Source organism: Lacerta agilis, chromosome 13, assembly GCF_009819535.1.
Source record: "Lacerta agilis isolate rLacAgi1 chromosome 13, rLacAgi1.pri, whole genome shotgun sequence".
Taxonomy (NCBI): Eukaryota; Metazoa; Chordata; class Lepidosauria; order Squamata; family Lacertidae; genus Lacerta; species Lacerta agilis.
Genome location: NC_046324.1, coordinates 46993566 through 47018962, shown reverse-complemented (window position 1 = coordinate 47018962; position 25397 = coordinate 46993566). Strand labels below are relative to the sequence as shown.

The window sequence follows — 25397 nt, the reverse complement described above, 5'->3', positions numbered from 1 at the left end:
ATGCTTTATTGAGAACAGATATAATAGCACACAAGTACAGGCCATCTATTTTTCAAAAAAATAATTCAAACACACAATATGTTGCTTGTACAATTTTTTAAAGAAGCATAAATTTGCGTTTAGTTACTCCTAAAGCAATTTATGCCATTCTGAAACACATAACTTAGGAACTAGTCTTTGGACTAAAATTTTTACTGCTTCAAAATAGTCATTTAAGCTACAATTTTGTTTGAGGAATAGTTTTATCCTTTTTCTGTACCTGCTGTTCTTCTTTGGGGAAAAATGTGTAATGAGCCGGATTGTAGTCCTCCCAAATCCTTTCAAATTCTGCCAGGAAAAGATTCACACAATCCCTGTCTTCAACTACCAGCAGGTTCTCTCTGTTGTTTTGAATGGCTTGAGTAGTCCAGTTCAGGGAGCCAGTGATCAGCAATTTTTTGTCAATGATGGCAAACTTATGGTGCATGTAGCCACTATCCTGATCATGACGTACCTGAATTCCTGAAAAACCAGCATACCCTATTCAGAGCCACAAAATTACTTTTCCATCTTTCCACCAAACTGACTTGGCTCCCAACACTATACTTACTGTACTGAGAGCTACATACAGAAATTCATATGAGAAAACAGGGCAACTTGTGGAATTAAAGTTAAATGATATTCAGCAGACATGACTGCCATACACACTGCCCAGGCTTGCATCCTGGAGAAGTAAATTCAGTGCTGCTAATGCAACAAAAACAACACAGGAGGCAGCAGTTAATGAGTTACCAATCTCTGCAGCCACAGTTTGACTTCACCCTGGAAGTCACACTCCATTTCTCTAAAGACAGATGAAGGCCAACAACCAAGTGGTTCTGCCTGCTGGGGTTGGGTGGGACTACTGAATGTTGATTGTTGTATAAATAAGTGAAAACAACAAATACAGTGAGGGGAAAACATATTTGATCCCCTTCTAAATTTGCTCGTTTGCCCTCTGACAAAGAAATGACCAGTCCATAATTTTAATGGTAGGTTTATTGTAGCTGTGAGAGACAGAATAACAACAGAAAAAACCCCAGAAACCCAGAAGACAAAAGTCATAGATTGATGTGCATTATAATGAGTGAAATAAGTACTGTATTTGATCCCTTTGCAAAAGATGACTTAGTACTTGGTGGCAAAACCCTTGTTAACAATTACAGCAGTCAGACGTTTCTTGTAGGTGGCCATCAGGCTTGCACACATCTCAGGAGGTATTTTGTCCCACTTCTCTTTGAGGCTGATGTGTAGCTTCGAACCTTCAGATCCCTCCACAGATTTTCAATGGGTTTAAGGTCTGGAGACTAGCTAGGCCACTCCAGGACCTTAATGTGCTTCTTCTTGAGCAGGGGTCAGCAACCTTTTTCAGCCATGGGCCAGTCCACGGTCCCTCAGACCATGTGGTGGGCCAGACTGTATTTTTTTGGGGGGGGGGGGGAGAATGAACAAATTCCTATGCCCCACAAATGTCCCAGATACGCATTTTAAATAAAAAGACACATTCTACTCATGTAAAAACATGCTGATTCCCAGACTGTTTGCGAGCCGGATTGAGAAGGCGATTGAGCCGCATCCGGCCCACAGGCCTTAGGTTGCCTAGCCCTGTTCTTGAGCCACTCCTTTGTTGCCTTGGCCGTGTGTTTTGGATCATTGTCATGCTGGAATACCCATCCTGAACGCATTTTCAATGCCCTGGCTGAGGGAAGGTGGTGCTCACCCAAGATTTGATGATACATGGTTCCGTCCATCATCCCTTTGATGCGGTGAAGGTGTCCTGTCCCCTTAGCAGAAAAACACCCTCAAAGCATAATATGTCCCCCTCTATGTTTGATGGTGGGGATGGTGTTCTTGGGGTCGTAGGCAGCATTCCTCCTCCTCCAAATACGGCGAGTTGAGTTGATGCCAAAGAGCTCGATTTTGGTTTCATCTGACCACAACAATTTCACCCAGTTCTCCTCTGGTTCATTCAGATGTACATTGGCAAACTGCAGATGGGCCTGTACATGTGCTGTCTTGAGCAAGGGGACCTTGCGGGCTCTGCAAGATCTCAGTCCTTCACGGTGTAGTGTGTTACCAACTGTTGTCACCTTCTCACCAAGCTGCTTGGCAATCTTGTCCCTGACATCCTCGGACAGCTCTTTGGTCTTGGTCATGGTGGCTAGTTTGGAATCTGCTGGATTGACTGCTTCTGTCAACAGGTGTCTTTTGTACAAGTACTGTAATGAACTGTGATTGCAGGTAAGACCTCTCCCTTACAGCAGGTGCTTCTAATCTCAGCTCATTACCTAAAGTGAAGATACCACGTAGCCGGACATCTGGCTGGTTGATAGGGGATCAAATACTTATTTCACTCATTATAATGCACATCAATCTCTAACTTGTGTCTTCTGGGTTTCTGGGGGTTTTCCTGTTGTTATTCTGTCTCTCACAACTACAATAAACCTACCATTAAAATTATGGACTGGTCATTTCTTTGTCAGAGGGCAAATTTAGCAGGGGATCAAATACTTTTGTTCTTCACTGTACTTGCAGGGTGGGGTATGTAAATGACAACTCCGCTACCAAATTCAGCATAATTATTATTAAATGTATTTTATACCCTCTTTCCTCCCAAGCTGGGACCTCATTACAAATTATGAATAACATTCATACCAGGAAGAACTTTTGGAGAGTTCCCACAGTGGAACCAAAGGTGGCAGACTCTCATTTGAGGATTTTAAGGGGGGGATATTTATTTATAAAAAAGAAAAATTCATATATACCTCTCTATTACAAGAATGCATCACATAGATTTGCAACGATATAAAACCAGACAATAAAAGATAAAACCAGTGACTCCCCTTTTGTGGAATGCTCTCCCCCAGGGAAGTTCATCCTTTACTGGCCTTTTAAATGTGTTTGTGGGAGGGGGTGGGGACGGGGTCTTTGTTTTGTCTTGCTCTTGTTCTTGTTATTACTGTTCTTGGCTTTATTATGTCGTCTCTTGTATTTTTATGTTGCGAACCGCCCTCAGATCTGCGGGTGAAGGACGGTGTGCAAATTTATTAAGTAAACAACGGGTTAAAATCCGCCCGTCGGGTGTTTTCTGACATGTGGCACCCACCTGGCAGGGGCTTGGGCTAGCTAGACGACCCTTTGGGATCCCCTTCCGCCTCACACCTCCCTCCCTCCCGGGCGACTCACCGGCTCGCCGGAGTTCGCCGATCCGCGATCCCTTGAGGGCCATGTAGTCGGTGTCGGTGACGACGCGCACGTGGACGCCCCTCTGGTGCAGGAGGCCGACGGCGCGGCCGAGCTGCGGGCTGGAGAAGGCGAAGACGCAAAGGTCCAGCGAGCGACGCGCCGACAGCAGGCGAGTCAGGAGCCTCCCGAGCGCGCTCTCGCCGTGGGGCAGCAGGCACGCGCACGGGGTCGCCGTCTCCTCCGCCAGCAGCGACTCCACGCACGTCACGCGCGACGGGAAGAAAAGCACCTCGCGTACCGGGGAAGGCGGCCGCCGCCGCCACAACCACCACCACCACCACCACGACGGCGACGACGACGACCGACCCAGCCGCCCTATTAGCCAGCAGGCCAGCGCCTCGAGAGCCATGCCGAACCCCACCGCTAGCAGGGCCCGCGCCTTGCCGTGCCACATCGTCGCCTCAGGGCTTCACGACGGCCAGCGTCCCCGCGCGCTCCTCCAACCGCCTTTTTTTCCCCACCGCGCATGCGCCCCTCCGCGCGCGCTATCCTCTCAGCTGCCTTGTCTGTTAAACTGCCGCTAGCGCGTGCGCTCCCTCCCGCTCAGTCCTGCCTTCCCACGCCACAGCGCATGCGCCCGTCCGCGTGCGCTCTCTTCCTCTCAGCCGCCTTTTCTTTTAAACTGCCATAGCGCATGCGCATTCTTCACCTCAGGCACTTTTTTTTTTTTACTTCCCGACTCGCACGCGCCCTCTTCAGCTCAAGTGCTTTGGGGTTTTTTGCCCCCTCAGGGCCCTGGGTCCGCTACAGCGCATGCGCTGTAATTAAGGCGATAGAGAACTTAAAGGCAGGCGCGGATAGGTGGCGCATGCGCACACGGCATAGTTTCCTAGCGTCTCGTGCCGATTCCTGCTGCGTTTCGTGTTTTGTTTAAAAGAAATGAATGCAGTTAATTTTATCCATTAATAATCCTCGGCTTTCAAAACAGCATCCGTCCAAGCCCGTTTAGGATGAAGTCACTGCAACCGCTAACAAACAAGTGAAAAAAGAAAGTTAACCATAAAGTGTTTTTTTTTTTAAAAATATATAGTTATCAGTATACTTCTATAATTATTTTTCTCCATGTTGTAAGTGGTTCTTATTTCTTTATCCATAAGCCGCCTTGAGGTATAAATAAATATAATAATAAATTTCACTTGTACTATATATGGAATAAAACAGGCTGTGTTATTATTATTATTATTATTATTATTACCACCCATCTGGATGGGTTTCCCCAGCCACTGGGCGGCTTACAGCAAATAAAAAAATTGTAACATTTTCAACCTTCACATTTTCAGCCTTCAACCTTTTCACCCCAGAGACCCACCATTAATCCAAATCTGCATTGAGGGACCAGTTCCTTAATTTTTTTGAACATGGGCATGACTGCTGATGCAACCCTGTTTCTTCGTTTCTTACACTTTTATGGCAAGGCAGTTTACCATTTTAAAGGATTAAAACAATATAACGGTCATGTCCAACAGGTAGATTGCGATCTACTGGTAGATCACTGGACATCTGTGGTAGATCACTGGCTCTTGCCAATGAAGCTCAAGAACTTTGGCTCCCCTAAAAAAAAGCTCAAAAACTTAGACCTGAACCCCGCAAAACAGGGCTTTCCTTCCTAAAAAGAAGGCTCAACAACTTTGACCTGAACCCCTAAAAAACAGGAGTAGATCACTGCCGGTTTTTAACTCTGTGAGTAGATCTCAGTCTCAGGGGTTGGCCACCACTGCAATATAACATGTAAGGTGGGGAGCGAAGGGGATAGCCCCCACTGGAGCAGGCCTCAATGCGGCCTGTACCTGCCTCCCTCACCCTCTTCTAGGGCAGGGACGTTCAATTCCCAACAGACTGCGATCTACTCGCAGTATAAAAAAAAAATGGCAGTGATGTACCCGTTGTCGTTCGATGGACCAAAGAGGTTGAGTGCCCAGGCAGGCCTCCATCAATAAAAATCAATAAAAATACAAAGCTAACTGAAGTTCTTCCCCACCGCCCAAAACAAAAGGCTTGCCCCTGCTCAACAAAAATCCTGGCTACGCCCATGACTGAGAGTTCAGCCCCCTTTCAATTTAGAGTAGGGAGGGATCACATTTTTAACCAGCCTCCCACATATTAAGCAATTCGACAAGCAGACAGGTGATTTGAGGGTATGTTACTTCAAATGAGCAGTGACTTGCCCATTAGGTCTAGTTACAGGTAGGTAGCCGTGTTGCTCTGCCATAGCCGAAACAAAATAACAAAAATTCCTTCCAGTAGCACCTCAAGAAGACTGATTGCCGAAGAACTGATGCTTTTGAATTATGGTGCTGGAGGAGACTCTTGAGAGTCCCATGGACTGCAAGAAGATCAAACTTATCCATCCTTAAAGAAATCAGCCCTGAGTGCTCACTGGAAGGACAGATCCTGAAGTTGAGGCTCCAATACTCATGAGAAGAGAAGACTCCCTGAAAAGACCCTGATGTTGGGAAAGATGGAGGGCACAAGGAGAAGGGGACAGCAGAGGATGAGATGGTTGGACAGTGTTCTTGAAGCGACTAGCATGAGTTTGGCCAAACTGCGGGAGGCAGTGAAGGATAGGGGTGCCTGGCGTGCTCTGGTCCATGGGGTCATGAAGAGTTGGACATGAATGAATGACTGAACAACAAGAAAGCACCTTAGAGACCAACTAAGTTTGTTATTGGTACAGTATTTGCTTTCATGCATGCACACGAAAGTTCATACCAATAACAAACTTAGTTGGTCTCTAAGGTGCTACTGGAAGGAATTTTTTTGTTTTGTTTTGCCTATTAGGCACTGTTTTACTGGGCTGAACAGTAAAAACCACACTCTTGGAACAGCTCCCCTTTTCCCAAAACATTAAATCCACATTTTCTTCATAGGGGAAAAAAATACAACATTTTTTTTAATTGATTTGCATTTTTACACAAGCTTCGAAATAATTAACAAAAAATCAATAAGGACCTGCTAACATCTCCAAAATGGAAATAGCTAGTTTTGTTAGAGGAATCTTCCTGCAGAGTAATTAGTATAAATATGTTAACCGCATACGCCAAGATAAAAAAAATGTTAAAACCAGACACCGCAAACCTAGTGGAAACCTTCTATTGTTTTTTTCCACTTCTCCCTGTTTTAAAATAAAACATTAAATGTTTTATGTTTTCTTTCCCAGCAAAGGAGATTTGTGGAGTTTGTCCACGATCACCTTAGTTATGCAATTAGAAATAAAAACTTCATGGGGTAAGGGAGGGGGGGAACTAACTAATGTTTACGTTCTTGAACACGTTTCAAAAGAAATTATTTCCATTTCTGCAAATTCCATTTCACCACAAATAGGTTGTGCAGCAGCAAAAGCTACTACCTCCTAGGCTGGGCTTACGGATTCAGAACATATGAACCAGCCACGCCTGCCAGAGATCCTCAGCTGCACCACAACATCTTTGGGTACAATCCATTCGAAATTAGTCCTTCAAGTCCCACTGGAACCAAGAGGAGTCAGTTAATGGCACCCTTGAAATATTCTCCCATTTTGCAACTGAATGCATGAGCTCTTGCACAGTTTAGGAACAGGATCTGGGTATGTAACCATGCAGGATATAAAGCTGAAATGCTCTTGCGAAACAATTCTTTTGCTTCCTCTCCATTTGCTACTGGGAAATAAGTCTTCGTAAGGAGGCAAGAGTCAGATCTTGCTAGAAGTGCAAGACAGCAACGTAACTTTGGATAACAGGGATGCAAGTTCAAGTTGCCTTCCTCCAGAATACATTACAGCACCTTTCAATGCAAGATTTCATTTATTTTTAAGTGTAAGCTTCTGTTTTACTGCAAGGAAGAGGGGCATCTTAGAATAGGGTTGTCCCCACTTGCTCCGCTAGGCAGGTCAATATGCAAATTAGGTAACACCACCTCAACTGGGAGGGTGGCCTTCCCAGTTCTCTCCTGCCTAGCTTCCCGCGCAGGGCGGGTGACAGAGGTTCCTGTCCTCCCGTTGCCTGAGAAGAAGAGGTCTCCACAAATTCATTCCAAATAGAGCAGCCAAATATGTCCTTTTCAGTGTCTCAGCCTGCTGGACGGCTTTTCTCAGCGGATTCTTCAGATGGGGAGTTTGGGGAACCAAAGGTTGCTTCCCAAAATACAGGAAAAAACTGTGAGTTTGGAGGGACATCAAATAGTAGCCAATTAATTCTGCTTAGATGCTGCAGGTGTATCGCAGGCAGGGCATTCGAGATACCATTTCAACCCATCCCTAGACTAATTCAAATTCTCAGGCTGCCATGTGCGGTCACCAGATTACGAAAGGTGTCGGTGAAGCCTGCCTCACCAGGTAATAAAACCCCTCACTCCTCTAGCCTGGTGTCACAGAGGAGAAAGTCCAGAAGCCCCCTCAGCCCCCACATTTCAAGAGGAAACAGCCTTCCTGCCAAAGAAGGTGGAGAGCTTCACCATCAGAAAGAAGGATAAGGCTCTCCAAACCTATCGCAAGCCAGCACACAGAAGCAAGCTCTGATCTGCCGAGGATACGCCATGAGATTCTGTGTCCCCTTGCATCTCTGTCCTGGAACAGCCGGGCTGCTCTGCTGCACGGAGAACCTCCAGGCTAAAGGTTCAAGCGAGGGTTTCCTCAAGCGGAGCCGAAAGAGTTCTAGTTTCGAGACTCGGAAGAAGTCGGGCTGCGGACCGTCGACATCAGGTGAGACTTGTAGGTCTTGCTCAGGCCGGTCATCCAGAACTTCAGCAGCTTCACGTTGTCCTCTTCGGACGCTCCCAAGATGCTCAGCAGCTTCTGGGTGTCTTCTTTCGGCCTGCTGTCCACTTTCGTGAATTTGAAGAGGACCTTCACTTTGCTGCAGTGGGAAAATGAAAATAACATTCGTACGTGTACAGGAAAACCCGGAAGATGGGAACGAGGAGATAGTGGCATGCATTCGAGTTATTCCCATGTCGGAGCCACGCCCCAAACTCAGACCTTTGTGTGGATGTCCCTTTAAGAAAAGAGAGCTGGGCTGTCCACAGTTGTTTCTCATCAAAATCAAGCCCTCAATAAAGGCAGGCTTATGGGGACAAGAAGGGAGCCTCACCCGAGACCAGAGTACGGCATGCATCTTGGCGGACGACCTGAGGGGCTCCTGAATGTATGTTGGTTTATTTTGTATTTCTGTAATTTCTGTAATAAAGTTGTTTTTGTTCCCTTCCACCTCTGCATTCTTTTGGTCCTGATATCCGTGACTGCATTTGGCAGAACAGTACGCAACCAACACTTCGCGTATTGGAACGCCGTATAATATTCTCTCTCTAAACATCTGAAGGTAGCTCCGTAATGGGAAGTATTTTTTAATGTTGAATTGTTTTTATATAAGCTGGAAGCTGGCCCAGAGTGGTTGGGGAAACCCAACCAGATAGGCGGGGTATAAAGAATTATTATTATTATTATTATTATTATTATTATTATTATTATTATTATTACGCTGAAGGCTTGATAAAACCTCTGAATACCCATTGGCATGAATCAGAAGCAAGGGAAATTGCTGTTGCACTCAGATCGTTGCTTGCAGGCTTCCCAAAGGTGAGAAAACAAGATGCTTGATTTAAGACAGGACTCTGGCCTGATCCAGCAAGCTTTTTCTCCAGGCCCCTGGACACTTACTTCATCCACTCCTCCTTAAGGCAGACAAGGCATTGGTCCACCACGTCCACAGAGAGGTTCTGGTTCGTCAGGGCCGCTTCGATCTTGTTCAAGATGGTGGGACCAACTGGAACCGGAAATAAAAATACTTAGCTGTGCTGCACTAATAAGTGCTCTGGAAGCAGGCAGCGCAGCACTGGGCAAAAATATGTGCTTCCAAAATTTCTGTCACACGCAGGTAGCAACCTCCTCAAAATCCACCTTGTCCTTTGGCACAACCCCGAGTGGCTTGCATGTCTTACGATAAGGGTCATTAATTCAACCCCTGCAATCAGTGCCAGATTTACGTATAAGCGAAACAAGCTATAGCTTAGGGCTCCACTCTCTTGGGGACCCCCAAAAAAATTAAAGGGGGAAAAAACTGGATGTACATTTCCAAAATATAAGATAAAAAAACAAAATAAAACCTACATACAGCAACAGTGTTTTGTGTTGTGTATGGACCAGTTAGGTCCATAAATTACCATACGGCATATATTCAACACAAAAAAACAGCGACAATTTATTGTTGACAAAGGACAGATGGACATATAAAGGGCCCCATTACCTTCAGTAGCTTAGGGCCTCATCAAACCTAAATCCGGCCCTGCCTGCAATACAGGAATCTCAACACGCGGTCCCCCATCCCATTTGAAACCATACCGGACCCTGCTTGGCTTTGCAAATGTGCTAGCAGTTTTACTGCTGCACCAAACATCCACGCAGGTATTTCAGGCCACAAACACGACTTCGCTTTTTGCATACCTAATTCCTCTCCACCTCCCTTCCCTCCCCTCAAACAAACAACAACACGGTAGGTGTCTCTGATTTAGCGTGGCGACAGTCGTTTCAGCGTGGCTACCAGACCACAAAGGCACGCCGCTTACCTCTGTCTGCTGCCACGGGGCTCCCGCTCGTGACCACAAATTCGTATTTGCTGAGAGGCTGCTCATCGTCAAACAAGACAGGATAGAGGCTCGACCGCGTGGCCGTGCGGACTTCCACAAGGACGGTGAACTCTATAAGGGAAAGAAAGCCCACACTAGAGTTTTACAAACAGTAACTCGCCACAGTGCAGCCTTTGAGACACGTCCCTAAATTAGCCACAGGGTAATTAGTTACCACACTGAGAGACAGTGTGGTAGAATGGTTAGAGCCGGCAGGGGGAACCAGGGGCCTTCCAGATTCTGGACTGCTACTCTCATCAGCATGTCGTGTCCAACGTCAGTCACAAGAGTAGACCCACTGAAATGAATGGGCAGGGCTGCTAAGGACTAATGCTGGATTCAGCCCAGAGATTGTGCAGGAAAATACAATATTAAAAAAATCTACCATTGTAAGCTTTATCCTGATGGGGTAGTGACTAAACGTATTGATGTATACATTTTTGGACAGCCTACACAGGAAGAGATGTAGAAATAGTGTGTGGAAGGATATCGTTAGGAGAATCTGTTTATTGTCAAGAGCGTTTGTGTAAGAAAAAAATTAGCTTGGACCAGCCTGACAAAAAGCAGACGCCGAATTCTTCCTGCTGAATCAGGCATCTGGCTCTGAAAATGCAGGGATGTTTTTCCTCTGAGAACATGGTTTAATTTCTACGCGTGGGTAAAACCAAGACAAGGGGGTGCCTCTGTACAAGGCTGGATTTAGGTTTGATGAGGCCCTAAGCTACTGAAGGTAATATGTATGTCCAGCTGTCCTTTGTCAACAACTTTTTCTCGCTGTTTTTTGTGTTGAATATATGCTATATGGTAATTTACGGACCTAACAGGTATCTAAAGCCATTTGCACATAACAAAATATGAAACTGAAATACAATTAAGAAGAAGTATATTAATAGTGAAATAATTATTAAGCTTTAACAAAATGATTATTAAGCTTTAATAATGCAAACACATTGGCATTTGGCAACAACAAAAGTTCCTTTAGAAACACAATTTACAAAGACTCATAATTTTTTGGGGGGGGGACAGGGGCCAAGAGAGTGGGGCCCTAAGCTATAGTTTGTTAAGCTCATACGTAAATCTGGCGCTGCCTCTATAGAAGGCTCATGTATCTTACAGGCCTGTGGAAGAAGAGTTTGGATTTGATATCCCGCTTTATCACTACCTTAAGGAGTCTCAAAGCGGCTAACATTCTCCTTTCCCTTCCTCCCCCACAACAAACACTCTGTGAGGTGAGTGGGGCTGAGAGACTTCAGAGAAGTGTAACTAGCCCAAGGTCACCCAGCAGCTGCATGTGGAGAAGCGGAGACGCGAACCCGGTTCACCAGATTACGAGACTACAGCTCTTAACCACTACACCACACTGGCTCAAAGGTGGACTCCACCTTTGTCGGTTCCTGAGCTGCTGTTTTTGGTTCCTGAGCTACTACTGTTTTCGGGACCCCAAAAAGCTGTCTTAAACATCAAAACTGGAGTGATTCATTGAAGAAAATATAATACAATGGGGTTTGGGGGGGGTCCCCACATGAAAAACCTGCAAATTAAAGAGGATCTGTTTTAAGTCTACCAGATCACACGTTTTACCCAGATTTTGGAAAAGTAAAGAAGCAACTGTACAAGATAGTGCCCATGGCGGTCTCCCAGCATTGCAAGTGTACCACAAGCCCCAAAATGTGGAGGACCCCCCTTGGCTACCTGGTACTTTTGACTGGAGACACCAAGATCTGACACCCTCCAACTTCTGCCTACAGGGAATGTGCTCTACCGCTGAACTACAACCTGAGCTTTATTCTTTCTTGTTGGCTCAACTGCCCTTCATCCAAACTAATCCCCAAAGCAGCTTATGAATAAATCAGTAAAACACAGATGAAACTGATACGTATTTTTGGCGGCCATTCCATCTCTAGCAATTAGTTCCAGTCAGACACCCCCAATTCCCAATTATTCTGATGAGAGTTTTAGTCGAGCTGCGATAACGATACAGCGCGGTGCCTAAAGAAGCTTAATTTTTTTTAATAAAAGCTGAGCAAAGTTGAAATGATCTGCAAGAGGGTGAGGATCTGCGACATACGATTCAGAAAGGCAGTGTGACGTAGTGGTTAGCGTGTCCAACTAGGACCTGGGAGACCTGGGTTCAAAACCCCCACTCTGCCATGAAACTCACGGGGCCTTCTTGGTGGTGGCGCCTTCCCTGTGGAATGCCCTCCCATCAGGTGTCAAGGAGATAAATAACTATACAGTGGTACCTCGGTTTACGAACTTAATCCGTTCCAGAAGTCCGTTCTTAAACCAAAGCTGTTCTTAAACCGAGGCGCGCTTTCCATGAGGCCTCCCGCCGCCTGTGCCCTTCCACCATTCGGATTCCGTTCTTAGACTGAGGTAAAGTTCTCAAACCAAGACACTATTTCTGGTTTTGCAGAGTTTGTAAATCAAATCGTTCATAAACCGAGGTACCACTGTACAACTTTTATTTTGGTATTTGTTGGAGGCCGCCCAGAGTGGCTGGGGAGACCCGGCCAGATGGGCGGGGTATAAATAATAAATTATTATTATTATTATGATTAGAAACCACCTGAAGGCAGCCCTGTATCGGGAAGTATTTGATGTTTGATGATGTTTCTCTATGTGCTGGAAGCCGACCCAAGAAGTCAAGAAAAGAGGTTAAGGTGCTCTTACCAGATGACAGAATGTGGGGCGGGATCTGCACGTGGGGAGCGAGGCCCAGAAAGTTGCACCGATAAGCCTCCTCGTATTTGTCGCTGTAGGGGATGATCCGAACGCAGCCGATGGGCAGCATGGTCTGGCGACAGAAAGGCAGCAGCGTGAGAACCCGCCCCAAGCACAGGTTTCGCTCTCACAACCCGCAGCTCTGCCCAGGGCAAGTCGCAGGCTGGAAGGGGACAAGTGCTTCTGTGACATCAGGGCAGCCCAGCCAATCACCGCCAGACACCTCTCTGCCCCCAAGATGCATGGCCCGGGTAACGGAGAGCAGAGGCTCTGGGGAAAGGGCGGTAGCTCAGTCGTAAAGCACCTGCTCTGCATTCAGAAGGTCCCAGGTTTGAATCCTGGCATCTCCCTGAAGGGCTGGGAATATCCTGAGGTCCTGCAGAGCCGCTACCAGTCAGTGCAGGCAATACTGATTCAGGTGGACCGAGGGTTTGATAAGGCAGATTCTTAGGTTCCTACCCGAAGGACGTCGAAGGCGGACTGGACAAGGTCTGCATCCCGCGCTTTCCAAATGACCTGGTTCCCCATGAGCACATGCCACGCCAACATACGGAAAGCAGAAGGTCCCAAAACCTAAAATTAAAGAGGGGGAAATGACGTAAAGATTACCACCCATTCTTTTAACGCACCCTCTCAAGCCTCAACAGGGGTCAGCAAACTTTTTCAGCAGGGGGCCCGGTCCACTGTCCCTCAGACCTTGTGGGGGGCCAGACTATATTTTGAAAAGAAAAAAAATGAACAAATTCCTATGCTCCACAAATAACCCAGAGATGCATCCACTATAATAAAGTCCAAGTGTCTCTGCGTCCAGTCCCTGTGTCCGTGGGTTTGCGCTACTGTGCATGTGCCCCATGGACAGCCGTTGGGACTTGGAACGCAGAGACACTTCAGGACATGCCGGCTGCGGAGGCTGCGCCGGCGCTGGGCACAGGAGAGAGCAGGAGACTGAACAGCCACTGCCGCATCGCGCTGCCAGGGACTCGCAGCCGCTGAGGAGCTCGTGGCGCCGGGGCTTGCGGGCGGCTCTCGCCTTGCCGCCCTTTCACCTGCTCCCGGGGGAGACGCAGCTTCCATCCCCCGTTGCCAAGGAAACGGTCCGGGGGAGAGACGCCAGAGCAGAGGCGCCCCCCGCCCGCGGATCCCGCCCGCCGCCCGGCTTAGCCCCTCCCCCCCGTGCGAGAGGGAGCAACGTTATCCACTGGCCTGGAGTGAGAGGGAGGTGGTGGTGGTGGGCGTGGCCGCGGAGAGGCCACACCCCTCCTCCGGGGATCCCCGCCCACTTTCTTTCCCCATCTTGAGGGCCTGTGAGGGGGCTTCGAGGGCAGGGAAAATGGGGTTTGAGGAGCGGGGTGGGGGGAGCCCTGTTCTAGCGCCCGTTAATTTAACGGGTTTAAACCACTAGTTTTAAATAAAAGCACACATTCTACTCGTGTAAAAACATGCTGATTCCCAGACCGTCTGCAGGCCACATTGAGAAGGCGATTGGGCCGGCTCCTTAGTTTGTCATCCTTCCGCAGTGGCCTTCCAACTTGGCCGCCAAAGTTCTGAAAGCGCTGTCCCTTTGGCTTACTGTTATTATGAATTTAGAATACAGGCAGAATCTTTAAGCGCCCTGCATTTATGGGGGGGGGGGCATGACGTGACAAAAGTGGGCGGGGCCACATTGCCTGATGAGGAGCGGTTGAAGGAGCAGGGTATGTTTAGCCTGGAAAAGAGGAGACTGAGAGGAGATAGGAGACTGCTCTGGAAGGCAGGACTCGAACCAGTGGCTTGAGGTTACAAGGAAGGAGATTCTGACTAAACATCTGAAAGAATAAGGGTAGGAACTGTTTGACAGGGGAACGGTCTCCCTCGGGAGGTTCTGGGCTCTCCTTCCTTGGAGGTTTTTATGCAGAGGTTGGGTGGCCATCTGCTATGGATGCTTTAATTGAGATTCCTGAATTACAGAGGGCTGGGATAGATGACTCTTTTCTATATATATAATTTATTTTTGCATTTTCAATTTTACATACAGTACGCAAAAGAAAAGGAAACAAAGAAAATAAAAACATGAAATCCCCTTTGACTTTCCTCCCAGCCCCCTTTGTGGGGATACCCGTACCTATGGGACCGCCTCTCCTGGTATGCCCCACAGAGGACCTTAAGGTCTGCAAATACTAACACCCTGAAGATCCCAGGCCCTAGGGAGATTAGACTGGCCTCGACCAGAGCCAGGGCCTTTTCAGCCGTGGCCCCGGCCTGATGGAACGCTCTCTCACAAGAGACCAGGGCCCAGCGGGATTTGAAATCTTTCCGCAGGGCCTGCAAGACGGAGCTGTTCCACCAGGCCTTTCTTTCTGTGTAAGAACATGCATTACAGGCCTCCTAGCCCACTCACAGGTCCTTTATAAGACCAGTGGTAACAGTTGGCCCTGGAGAATATTAACCACTCTCAATTTTACCCGTGGACTGCCATCTGTCCAGATTTTAATTTGCTCTGAACTAATTTTAAGATTTATTTTAACTAATTGATTGCCTGTTTTTAATGTTCTTATGTTCTTTGTATAGTGTCTTATAGTCTCATGATGTTAGCCGCACTGAGCCCGGCTCTGGCCGGAGAGGGCAGCATACAAATAATAAAATTATTATTATTATTATTATTGTTATTGTTATTGTTATTGTTATTGTTATTATATAATGGTTTTCCTCTGCTTCTCTTCCGTAACTCTATTGCGATAAATCCTTTGCCGATCCATGGTTCCAATCTCCTGCCAAACCTACCAATGAATGTCATTGCTCACAATAATTTTTCAAACAGATCATAAACTTTCCCCGTTCTATATTAAAATTTGCCTCTTCCTGGTTTTCTAATTCTTCCTGTTAAGTTTTGCCATTTCAGTATAGTTCATCCATTTTATCTGCCACTCTGCCTTGGTCGGAATTGTGCCTTGTCTCCATCACTGGCCTAGCAGAATCTGGTCATAAAGAGTGTCATTTGATCAGATGGACTAGACAACTCTTAGGGTCCCTTCCAACCTCATAATTCTGTGTTTCTATGATTTTTTTTTTTAAAAAAAACTCATGCTAGCCCCACGTGAGCACCCCACCTGTACCTGTCTCAGGTGCCGGAGGGACCGGAAGCCCTGGTTCCGGGGCGCCATGTTCCAGTTGCTGCAGTCCAAGGTGAGGGAGGAGTCCGTGGGGCTTTTGACAAGCTCTCGGGATTCCTGAGCGTCACCCTGGCTTGGAGCTTTCCCTTCCTCCTCCTCCGAGTTGTCCCAGCCTTCCGATTCTTCCTCAAGATCTCCAGGAGAAAGAAAGGAGAAAGAGAGAAAGGCCTTAAGGAAGGAAATACCATTTCCAGGCTCCTGAAGAGAAAAGGAGCTGTTTGCATACATGTGTTAAGCAGCGAGTGTGATACTATGCTGGTGCTAAGAAAACAAAACAGTAGTCATTTGAGGGTGTTTGGGGAAGACAGAGACGGGTGAGAGAAAGAGATGGGGGTCTAGTGGGGTAGGAAAACTGGGGGGGGGGTCCACATTTGGTAACCAATGTGTCCCTTTGGTATTAGATAGTACCTACATGGATGTTGTTTAGTTGTTTAGTCGTGTCCGATGTTCTATTCTGGTTTACCATGTTGTTATTTATTGTTTATAAGCCGCTTTGGGATTCATTTGAATGAAAAGCGGCCTGGAAATTGTTGTTGTTGCTGTTTAGTCTTTTGGCCCTCCAGAGGTTTTGGACTACAATTCCCATAATCCCTGACCACTGGTCCTGTTAGCTAGGGATCATGGGAGTTGTAGGCCAAAACATCTGAAGGGCCGAAGGTTGCCTATGCCTGTCTTAGGAGTATTGATCTGATGTGTAGAGATATTTCCTATTCTGATTCAAGAGGGTTCTGGAAGCTTCTCTGTGTGAAAGAAGGAAGCAGAAGGTCATGATCTTTGGGTTATTCTTTCAGAGAAGCTGATTACAGCTGGCTTAAAAACTGGTCCTGTTATCTCTTCTGTCAAGGTCATGCTGACTATAAAATTAAAGCCAGAAGGAGACTGTGTTTCACTTTCTCTTTCTATCTCTCTTCCTTCTGGTGTGGTGTTCTGTATACAGTATAGTGTTTAGACTCATTATACAGGTGAAACTAAAAAAAAATAGAATATCGTGGAAAAGTCCATTGATGTAGGCAATTGTTTTCATTAGCTACTGGAGTTTAATATATGATAGACTCATGACATGCAAAGCGAGATATGTCAAGCCTTTGCTTGTTATAATTGTGATGATTATGGCGTACAGCTGATGAAAACCCCAAAGTTGATATTGTTAATTTGGGGTTCTCATCAGCTGTATGCCATAATCATCACAATTATAACAAATAAAGGCTTGACATACCTTGCTTTGCATGTCATGAGTCTATCACATATATTAATTTCACCTTTTAAGTTGAATTACTGAAAGAAATGAACCTTTCCACGATATTCTAATTTTTCGAGTTTCACCTGTAAGTCATTGTAAGTTCAAGTTAAGTCTGCTACAACTGGATTTCTTACGGACAGTGCCAGTCTTGATCGTATTGGATTTGTGACCATTATTGCTCATTTGTCCTCAGTAGCAGTAAAGCTCTGCTGCATGAAATACAATTGCCTCTGGTCTATTTTGGGCGGATCCTGCAACGTGTTTAAAGTTTTTACTCCGCTAACTATATGCTGAGGTTCAGTTCTGGATCAATATTGAGTAGAACCGCATGACAACTCAAGAGGCGCAGCGCTCCTCCACCCAACACTTTGTCCATCTCAAGCAGCCATAAGCCTTACCAGCCAATTTCTCCATCTGAACAAGGGTATCCTCTGTGGGTGCACCTTCCAGAAGCTTCTCCGTCAGTCTGCTGCCGCATGCCTTCAGGAGCCTGAGGAAGCGAGAAAGGACCCCGGATTTAAGTAAAGATGGCACAGCAAAAATGCCACCTCTATATATCAGCTGCCGGGGGCAAGGGTTTCAAGCCCTTCCGCCAAATGTCTAGTTGCCTCCTTTGGGAAGCAGACTCTGCGGATCCTCAGGTCTCATCCGGCGCTGAGCCTGTTACAAATTTATCTGAGACCCAAGGAAGTTGAATATTCAACCAAGATCTTTCCTTGGCGGTTAAGCACGGCTGTCATGCTACGTGAGCAGGGCCAGATTTAGGTCTGATGAGGCCCTAAGCTACTGAAGGTAATGGGGCCTTTTATGTGTCCAGCTGTCCTTTGTCAACAACAAATGGTTGCTGCTTTTTGTGTTGAATATATGCTATATGGTAATTTATGGACCTAATGGGTATCTAAAGCCATTTGCACATTTGCATAGTCCATGCAGAATGTAGGCACCCTATATATAGAAATGAGCAAACCAATATATTTTAGGGAGCAGGTTAGCAGGCGGGGCCCGTTACATCATAGGAGCCTATACAACACAAAACACGGTTGCTGTATGTAGGTTTTATTTTATTTGTTTTTTATCTTATGTTTTGGACATGTACATCCAGGTTTTTTTCTCCTTTAATTTTTTTGAGGGCCCCCTAAGCTACAGCTTGCTTAGCTTATATGTAAATCCGGCACTGTACGTGAGACACACACAGAGTGGGTTACCAAGCAAAGGACGTGTGGAGGCAGGCCCATAGGTTCTCGTCGTTTGTCAGAGAGGTGAGGGAACGAGCCGCATTTCCGTTCCGCTGGTGCAGGAAAGGCGTAAAGGCTGTGTTCATGCGCTGCGCCCGCTGGGGGCATCCGTACTGCTCAGCTTCAAAGACCTGCAGGAAGAGGCGTAGGAAGGTCAGGTGGTACCCGGTGCGGAAAATTTCTTGTCACCCCCCCCCCCCATTTGTGCAGTAGTACCTCACTAAATGAATGCCTCGCTAGACGAAAAACTCGCTAGACGAAAGGCTGACTCGCAAGATGAATTTTCCTATGGGCTTGCCTTGCAAGACGAAAAATTTTCGCAATTTTTTTTTCCTCGTCAAACCGCTCTTCTCCCGTTGGTGCTTCGCAAGACGAAATTTTCGCTATATGACAGCACTCGCAGAACGAATTAATTTCGTCTTGCGAGGCACCACTGTATATGACAATAAATGTTTTGGAATATTTTTGAAGATTTAATAAAAATATTTTTAAAATTCAATGAAAAAGATTTGGGAGAAACAGCAGCAACCCCAAGCATGCTCCCACCTTGAGTGCTTTGCCCTGAAGCTCGTCGATGATGCCTCTGACTTTGCCCAGCAGGAAAGGCCAGGAGTTTATGAGGTAGATGCGGTCCATCATGATAGCAATGATGCTATACCAGCGCTGGAAGCCACGCGCCAAGCTGTCTTTGATGAAGAAGGTGTGGCTGAAGACGAAGCCGTGCTGCTCGTCGCCAAAGAAGATGGGGCCTTCGCGTCCCGGGCAGACCTGGCAAAGAGATCAAACTAAGACTAGAACGCGCGGACATGCAACGGAGCTGAGCGCTGGAAGATTCAGGACACGTACAAGGAAGTACAGTCACACCTTTGGATACAAATGCTGCGTGTTGCGTTCATCATGGGTTACGAACACGCCGAATCCGGAAGTACCGGAACGGGTTACTTCCAGGTTTGACGGTTCACAGAAGCGCCAAATCGCGCTTTGAGCATGTGCAGAAGTGCCAAATTGTGTCGTGAACATGCGCAGACGCGACGCTTCAGGTTGCACGCTGCTCATGTTGCGAACGGGGCTCCGGGACGGATCCCGTTCGCAACCAGAGGTATGACTGTACCGTTTTGGCCAGAATATAAGCCGCGCTTTCCCCCACAAATTCCTATTGTGGAAAGTTATAAAGTGCGGCATATATTTGTGACCTTACGCCGCCATCAAAGCGGCGTGGCTCCCCCCAGGAAGCAGCCCGGGAGTGTGGGGCAACAGCGTCCATCCTGTCTGCGGTTCCCAAGCCTCCCCCAAGCCGCTGAATTTTAAAGGTACGGTTTACTTGCAGGTGCGGCTTATATTCGGGCCAATACGGTACTTGCTTATGCAGTGCAGTTCATCTGTGGAACTCTTTGCCACAGGAGGCAGTGATGGCCACCCACCAGGGTGGCTTTAAAAAGCGGACCAGGCAAGTTCATGGAGGAGAGGGCTTGCAGCGTTTGGGACTTTTTAGTTCAGAGAAAAGGCGAGTAAGATGTGACATGATAAAAGTTTGTAAAATTATACATGGCAAGGAAAAAGTAGATGCATAATATTTCCCTCCTTCCCTCCCTCATAACACTAGAACTTGTGAACATCCAAAGAAGACTTAGGACAGATAAAAGAAAATATTTATTCATGCAGCGTACAGGTGCTCGACCACTGACCACTTCCCCAAATAGTGAGCGAGCGAGATTTGGTTTGATTCATTGTTATTTCCAGGCCGCTTTTCATTCAAACGAATCCCAAAGTGGCTTACGAACAATAAATAACAATATGGTAAACCAGAATAGAACATCCCAAATACAAGCATAAATCATATAAAATAATGAACAAATCATCAATCAAACAAGTAGCATCTATAAAACAGCAACTGAAAAATCAAATAAACATCACAAATACGACAAAAGTCGTATTAAAGGTCAACCAGGGCCTTTTCAACACTGGCTCTGACCTGGTGGAACGCTCTGTCTCATGAGACCAGGGCCTTGCGGGATTTGATTTCTTTTTGCAGGGCCTGCAAGACAGAGTTGTTCCACCTGGCCTTTGGCTTGGAATCAACTTGATCCCCTCCCCCTCTTTCCTTTTTCCTTCTGTGATGGGACTCCCATCTGGGGTTTTCCCTGGCTTTTTTCTGGCCCACGTAGGACCAGTCTGGATAGTTGGCCTTGGTGAAGATTTGACGCTTTCTTCCAAAAACAGTTTTTTTATTTGAGTTTCTACTGAAATGAGGCTGCACTTTAATGCTGTATTTTAATCTTGTTTTCAAGTTGTATTTTAATCAATTGTTTTTATACCTGGTGTTACCCGCCCTGAGCCCGATCTTGGCTGGGGAGGGCGGGGTAGAAATAAAATTTATTATTATTATTTATTATTGTTATTATATGATTAACAAATCAATACGGGATTTATAAACTGTAAAACAATATTAACAACTTAACAAAATAGCAACTTTTAAAAAAAGCTAAGCACTCTTTTACGTTCATACACACTCTCATAACTCAGAACCTTCCACGCTGTTTGGTTCATTAAAATACACAGAATGCAAATTGTGAAGCCAGAAGAAGATGCTTCTGGCAATTATTTGCATGGTATGTAGCTCACCTCACAGCTGAGGCTGCGGACACAGGCCTGGCGCACGATGCTGAAGAGCTGGGGGTGGTTTGGGTGCTGGTGGCTGACGTATTTGATGGAGGTCTCTTTGTCGTGGCTGACGTAGCCCGGGTGCCCTGCAGGAAGAGAGCGGCACCCCTGGTCGCGGAAAGAGAAGCTGGAGTTAGTGTATGTCAGGGACCATGCTGAGAAGGGCTGCACTGAGGAGGAATGTGGGAGCCTCCCGCCCCCCCCCCCCGTCCTGATCCGAATCCTCAATCTTCCCAGGAGCAGGAGGACAGTATAGATTTGGAAGAGCGGCTTGCAGGGGGACACAGATCAGAAGGCAGAAGCTGGGAAATACTGGATGGGGAACAGCTAGGAGAAGAGACACTGGAAGAGAGAGGGTTAACAGATTCACAGTCTCTGGGCAGCATTCACACCCCCTTCTCCAAAGTCACGGAGCAGAACAGAAAGCACAGAGGGTACGAGCTCAGATTACAAGACGTAGAAGTGATGTAGATTAAGGGGGTGTGATCCTTAATTGGGAGCACCGCCATTCTAGGAAATGTGTTCTTTGTTCTCTCGCTGTGATTATTAAAGTTTATAACCGGTAAGAAGACTCATTTTCCTTTGTTCTGCTTATCTACTCCCGGGGGGGGGGGGGGAGGAAGCCGGTTCCCTGAAAACTGAGGAACACCCCGGGGAAATGTACTTCCTTCTTTAGGTAGGGGGTGGTGGGGAGCCTCTTGGATGGTTTCCCATAATAGCTGCAGCCCATTAAAGGAGCCTAAGAACCTTGTTGCTAAGTTGCTAAGACCCAGGTGGCGCTGTGGGTTAAACCACTGAGTCTAGGGCTTGCTGATCAGAAGGTTGGCGGTTCAAATCCCTGCCACGGGGTGAGCTTCCGTTGCTCGGTCCCAGCTCCTGCCCACCTAGCAGTTCGAAAGCATGTCAAAGTGCAAGTAGATAAACAAGGACCACTCCAGCGGGAAGGTAAACGGCGTTTCCGTGCACTGCTCTGGTTCGCCAGAAGCGGCTTTGTCTGGTTCGCCAGAAGCGGCTTTGTCTGGTTCGCCAGAAGCGGCTGGCCACGTGACCTGGAAGCTGTCTGCGGACAAACGCTGGCTCCCTCGGCCTATAGAGCGAGATGAGCTCCGCAGCCCCAGAGTTGGACACGACTGGACCTGATGATCAGGGGTCCCTTTACCTTTAAGAACCTTGAGCTGTGATAATGGGTCTTCCTTGCCTCATTAGAGAAGTGGAGGAAGGAACCTCTCGACTTTTACGTGGCTGGAATATAGCACACCGTTCACAAGGCAAGAGTCAAATACATAGCTCCATAAACCTTTGCCTTGGTCCCACCAATGTGGCCCCCACAAAGTCGCTTGTGAGGGAATGCTGAGGAAGCTCCCCACTCCTGATCTAGACATGACAAGGGCATGAGAAATCTATTTGTGTCACAAAGGATTTATCATGGGGTGCAAATTAGTTTCCGGGCCCAATTCAAAGTGTTGCTTTTTCACGTATAAAGCCTTATGGGGACTCAGGACCCCAATACTGCAAGGACCACCTCCCCCCATATGAACCGACCCGGACCCTGAAATCAGCATCTGAGGCCCTTTTCCACGTGCCCCCTTCTTAGGAGGACCGGAGGGTAGAAACACGAGTACAGGCCTTTTCGGTGGTGGCTCCCTGTTTGTGGAATGCTCTCCCTAGGGAGGCTCTCCTGGAACCATCACTGCATATCTTTAGGCGCCAGGCAGAAACATTTATTTTCCACCAGGTCTTTAACTTTCAATTATCTATGGAGGGTGGGATGTTATAATCTAGGGCTGCCATACATCCGGAATTTCTCGGACATTCATCCGTCGAAAATGGCGTCTGGGTGGAATTTTCAGGGAATGGCAAAAGTGTCCAAGAAGATCTGGGCATATGGCAGTCCATATCGGAAGTGTTGGGGTTCCCCCCCCCCACTAAAAAATAAGTTAAAAAACCCTCAAAATGAAAGCTATTATTATGACAACCCTATTATAATCCAGCTTTTTAAAAGCAAAATTGTCTTTTGCTTTTGTTTTTCAACGCTGGTTTCAAAATATGAGTTTGCTTGTTTCTCCATTCTGAGTCACTTTTGAGTTACTATGGTTAAAGAATGACCAATAAATTTAAGTTACAGGTAGGTAGCCGTGTTGGTCTGCCATAGTCAAAACAAAATAAAATAAAAAATTCCTTCCAGTAGCACCTTAGAGACCAACTAAGCACACGAAAGCTCATACCAAGAACAAACTTAGTTGGTCTTTAAGGTGCTACTGGAAGGAATTTTTTATTTTATTTTGTTTTTTCAATAAATTTAATAAATAATAGCAAAAAATCCTCCAAGTATTTGCACAGGAGTAATTTCCACAGTGCTTCAAGGTGAACACAGACAGTCTTCCACTGACAGGCAAAATGCCGACACTTCCATTCTGGTGCATGAGCAGCGCACGGTCTCAAATCTACTCGCCTCACACATGTCGGACTTCTTGGGCCCTGGGCTGCTGGAATCTGCGCTGGCGCCTTCCGCCGGGCTGTGCGACCGGATCCTGCTGCTCATCTGGATGCCTCCTTCCTCCTCTTCCGCCTGCTCGCTCTGCCCGGGGCTGTCTCCGCTGCCCGCCCCTTGCGGAAGAGGCGAGTGCAAGACCTCCGTGCAAAAGAGGGTGCGAGGCCCGTGCAGCTCGCAAAAGTGGCAAAGGACAACGATGGCGTTCATTGTGGCTCCCAGGCAGGAATCCCTGGAGAATCGAGAGAGGGGCGCAGGTCTTGAACACAGGACATGTAGCCTTTCCAGAACCTGTGCCTCAACTTTCCAGTCCACAACCTTCAAAAGAACCCACTCGCATTTCTGGAGGGGCAAAGAGGAGCGTTTTCTGCTCTTTGCTCCCTGCAAAACTGGCAAACTCCCCCCTGCCGTATGCCCTATATTTCAAATATTATTTCTAGTGTTTATATTCCACTTTTCTACAAGGAGTAAGGCAGCTGCCAAAATGAAACCATAACAGACAGAGCTCCTTGAGTAATAAATGAAATAGTGGAGTGGGGTGAACTCACATAAATTTATACTGTATCATCATTCTCCCACCTCCATTTCCTCTTCACAACAACCCTGCGAAGTAGGCTGAAACATTGAAGCTGGTCCTAAGGTCAGCTGCAAGTTACACAGCTGAGTAAGGACTCGAACCCTCATCTCCCCAGCCCTTGCCCAACCCTGTAACCACTACACAACACTGCCTCCCACTACAAAATGAAACCGCATTGCTTAAATACATAATCTAAATACTGTACTGCAATCAAAGAGCATTATAGCTAGCTAGCTATAGCACCAGGCACCTCTTAGCTGACAATCCAGCAAGTCCATAGCTGTCAAGTTTCAGATTTGAAAATAAGGGATCAGCACCCTCACCTGTCCTGGGGACAGTCTACAGTTTTCAGGGACAATCCACGCCGTGGTAATTCCCCCCCCCCCCCAGGCAACAAATTAATTTACACCAGGAAAGAGCTCCCAGGAAAGAGAAATCAGGGCAGAGAAAAGAAAGCACTTTTCACGCAGCACACGGTTAACCTCTGGAACTCCCTGCCACAGGGAGCAGCGATGGCCACCAACTTGGATGGCTTTAGAAAAGGATTAGGCAAATTCATGCAGGAGGAGAGGACCACTGATGGCTTCTGGCCAGGTTGGCTCTGCTCTGCCTCCAGTTAGGGGCAGCAATGCTTAATCTGAGCACCTGTTGCCGAGAAACATTCGTCTATTTTATCTTCTTCTTTATATATAATCTGTCTGTCTGTCTGTTTGTTATTAGGTATTTATATTCCACCTTTTTCTCCAAGGAGCTCCCTGGTCCTAGTCCTCATTTAATCCCCACAACAGTCCTGTGAGGTAGGCAGGCAAGCAAGCAGGGCTGAGAAAGGCAGGGACCCAAGGAGTCCCCGGACTCCAACTCTCCTTCCCGGAAATAAGGGAAATTTAAGGGATATCAACAATAAGGGATAGCTGCGGGAAACGGCTTGGAATAAGGGAGTTTCCTGCAAAAAAGGGAGACTTGACAGCTATGAGCAAGTCTTCCCCCAATACTTGCCCTCTCCTGTCTGGGGTCTGTAAAAGCTCCTCCATCTTCTCACCCATTAGCTCTTCCCAACCCCCCATTCGTGTGTTTCCTCCCCCTGGGCAGGAACAGACCACCCTGCTGAGCTGCGTCCTGTTTCAATATCATTTCTGGTTGCTTGCTAGCTTCTACCAGCATAATAAGCCAATGCAAGCCAGTCTAGTTAAAACTACAGCACAGGGAAGTTTTTAAAATACATAAATTCTGGGGTGGAGGCTCCCCATGCTGCTTGTCTTGAGTTCTAAACATGCTTGCAGGAAACTTGAGCTTAACACGCATCCAAAGAAACACCCCAACCCACCACCCCTAGCCATGCTCTGGCATTCCCAAGCACTCCCCTAAGACCTTACCCCTTTGTTCCCTCCGCAGATGCAAAACCAAGCTCCTAGTCCTGAGTGAGGTCGGCTTCTATCGCAGGTCTAATAGGGACAACATTCTA

General features: G+C 46.9%; 2 protein-coding genes across 2 annotated transcripts; both read right to left on the bottom strand.

Moving 5' to 3' along the window:
* On the bottom strand, window positions 1-3736 carry PLD6 (phospholipase D family member 6). Its single transcript, XM_033167941.1, has 2 exons — window positions 3205-3736; window positions 1-501 (listed from the first exon to the last, which is right to left on the bottom strand). The coding sequence occupies exons 1-2, from the start codon at window positions 3656-3658 to the stop codon at window positions 218-220; spliced, it is 738 nt and encodes a 245-aa protein (XP_033023832.1). The 5' UTR covers window positions 3659-3736; the 3' UTR covers window positions 1-217.
* Window positions 3737-7696: 3960 nt separating this feature from the next.
* FLCN (folliculin) lies at window positions 7697-25397 on the bottom strand. The gene is made up of 12 exons (XM_033167356.1): window positions 25309-25397; window positions 23320-23590; window positions 20829-20975; window positions 18753-18974; window positions 18177-18337; window positions 17370-17461; window positions 15675-15865; window positions 13042-13155; window positions 12532-12655; window positions 9799-9930; window positions 8894-8999; window positions 7697-8093 (listed from the first exon to the last, which is right to left on the bottom strand). Exons 2-12 carry the CDS (start codon window positions 23566-23568, stop codon window positions 7892-7894), a joined length of 1740 nt encoding a protein of 579 aa, XP_033023247.1. The 5' UTR covers window positions 23569-23590; window positions 25309-25397; the 3' UTR covers window positions 7697-7891.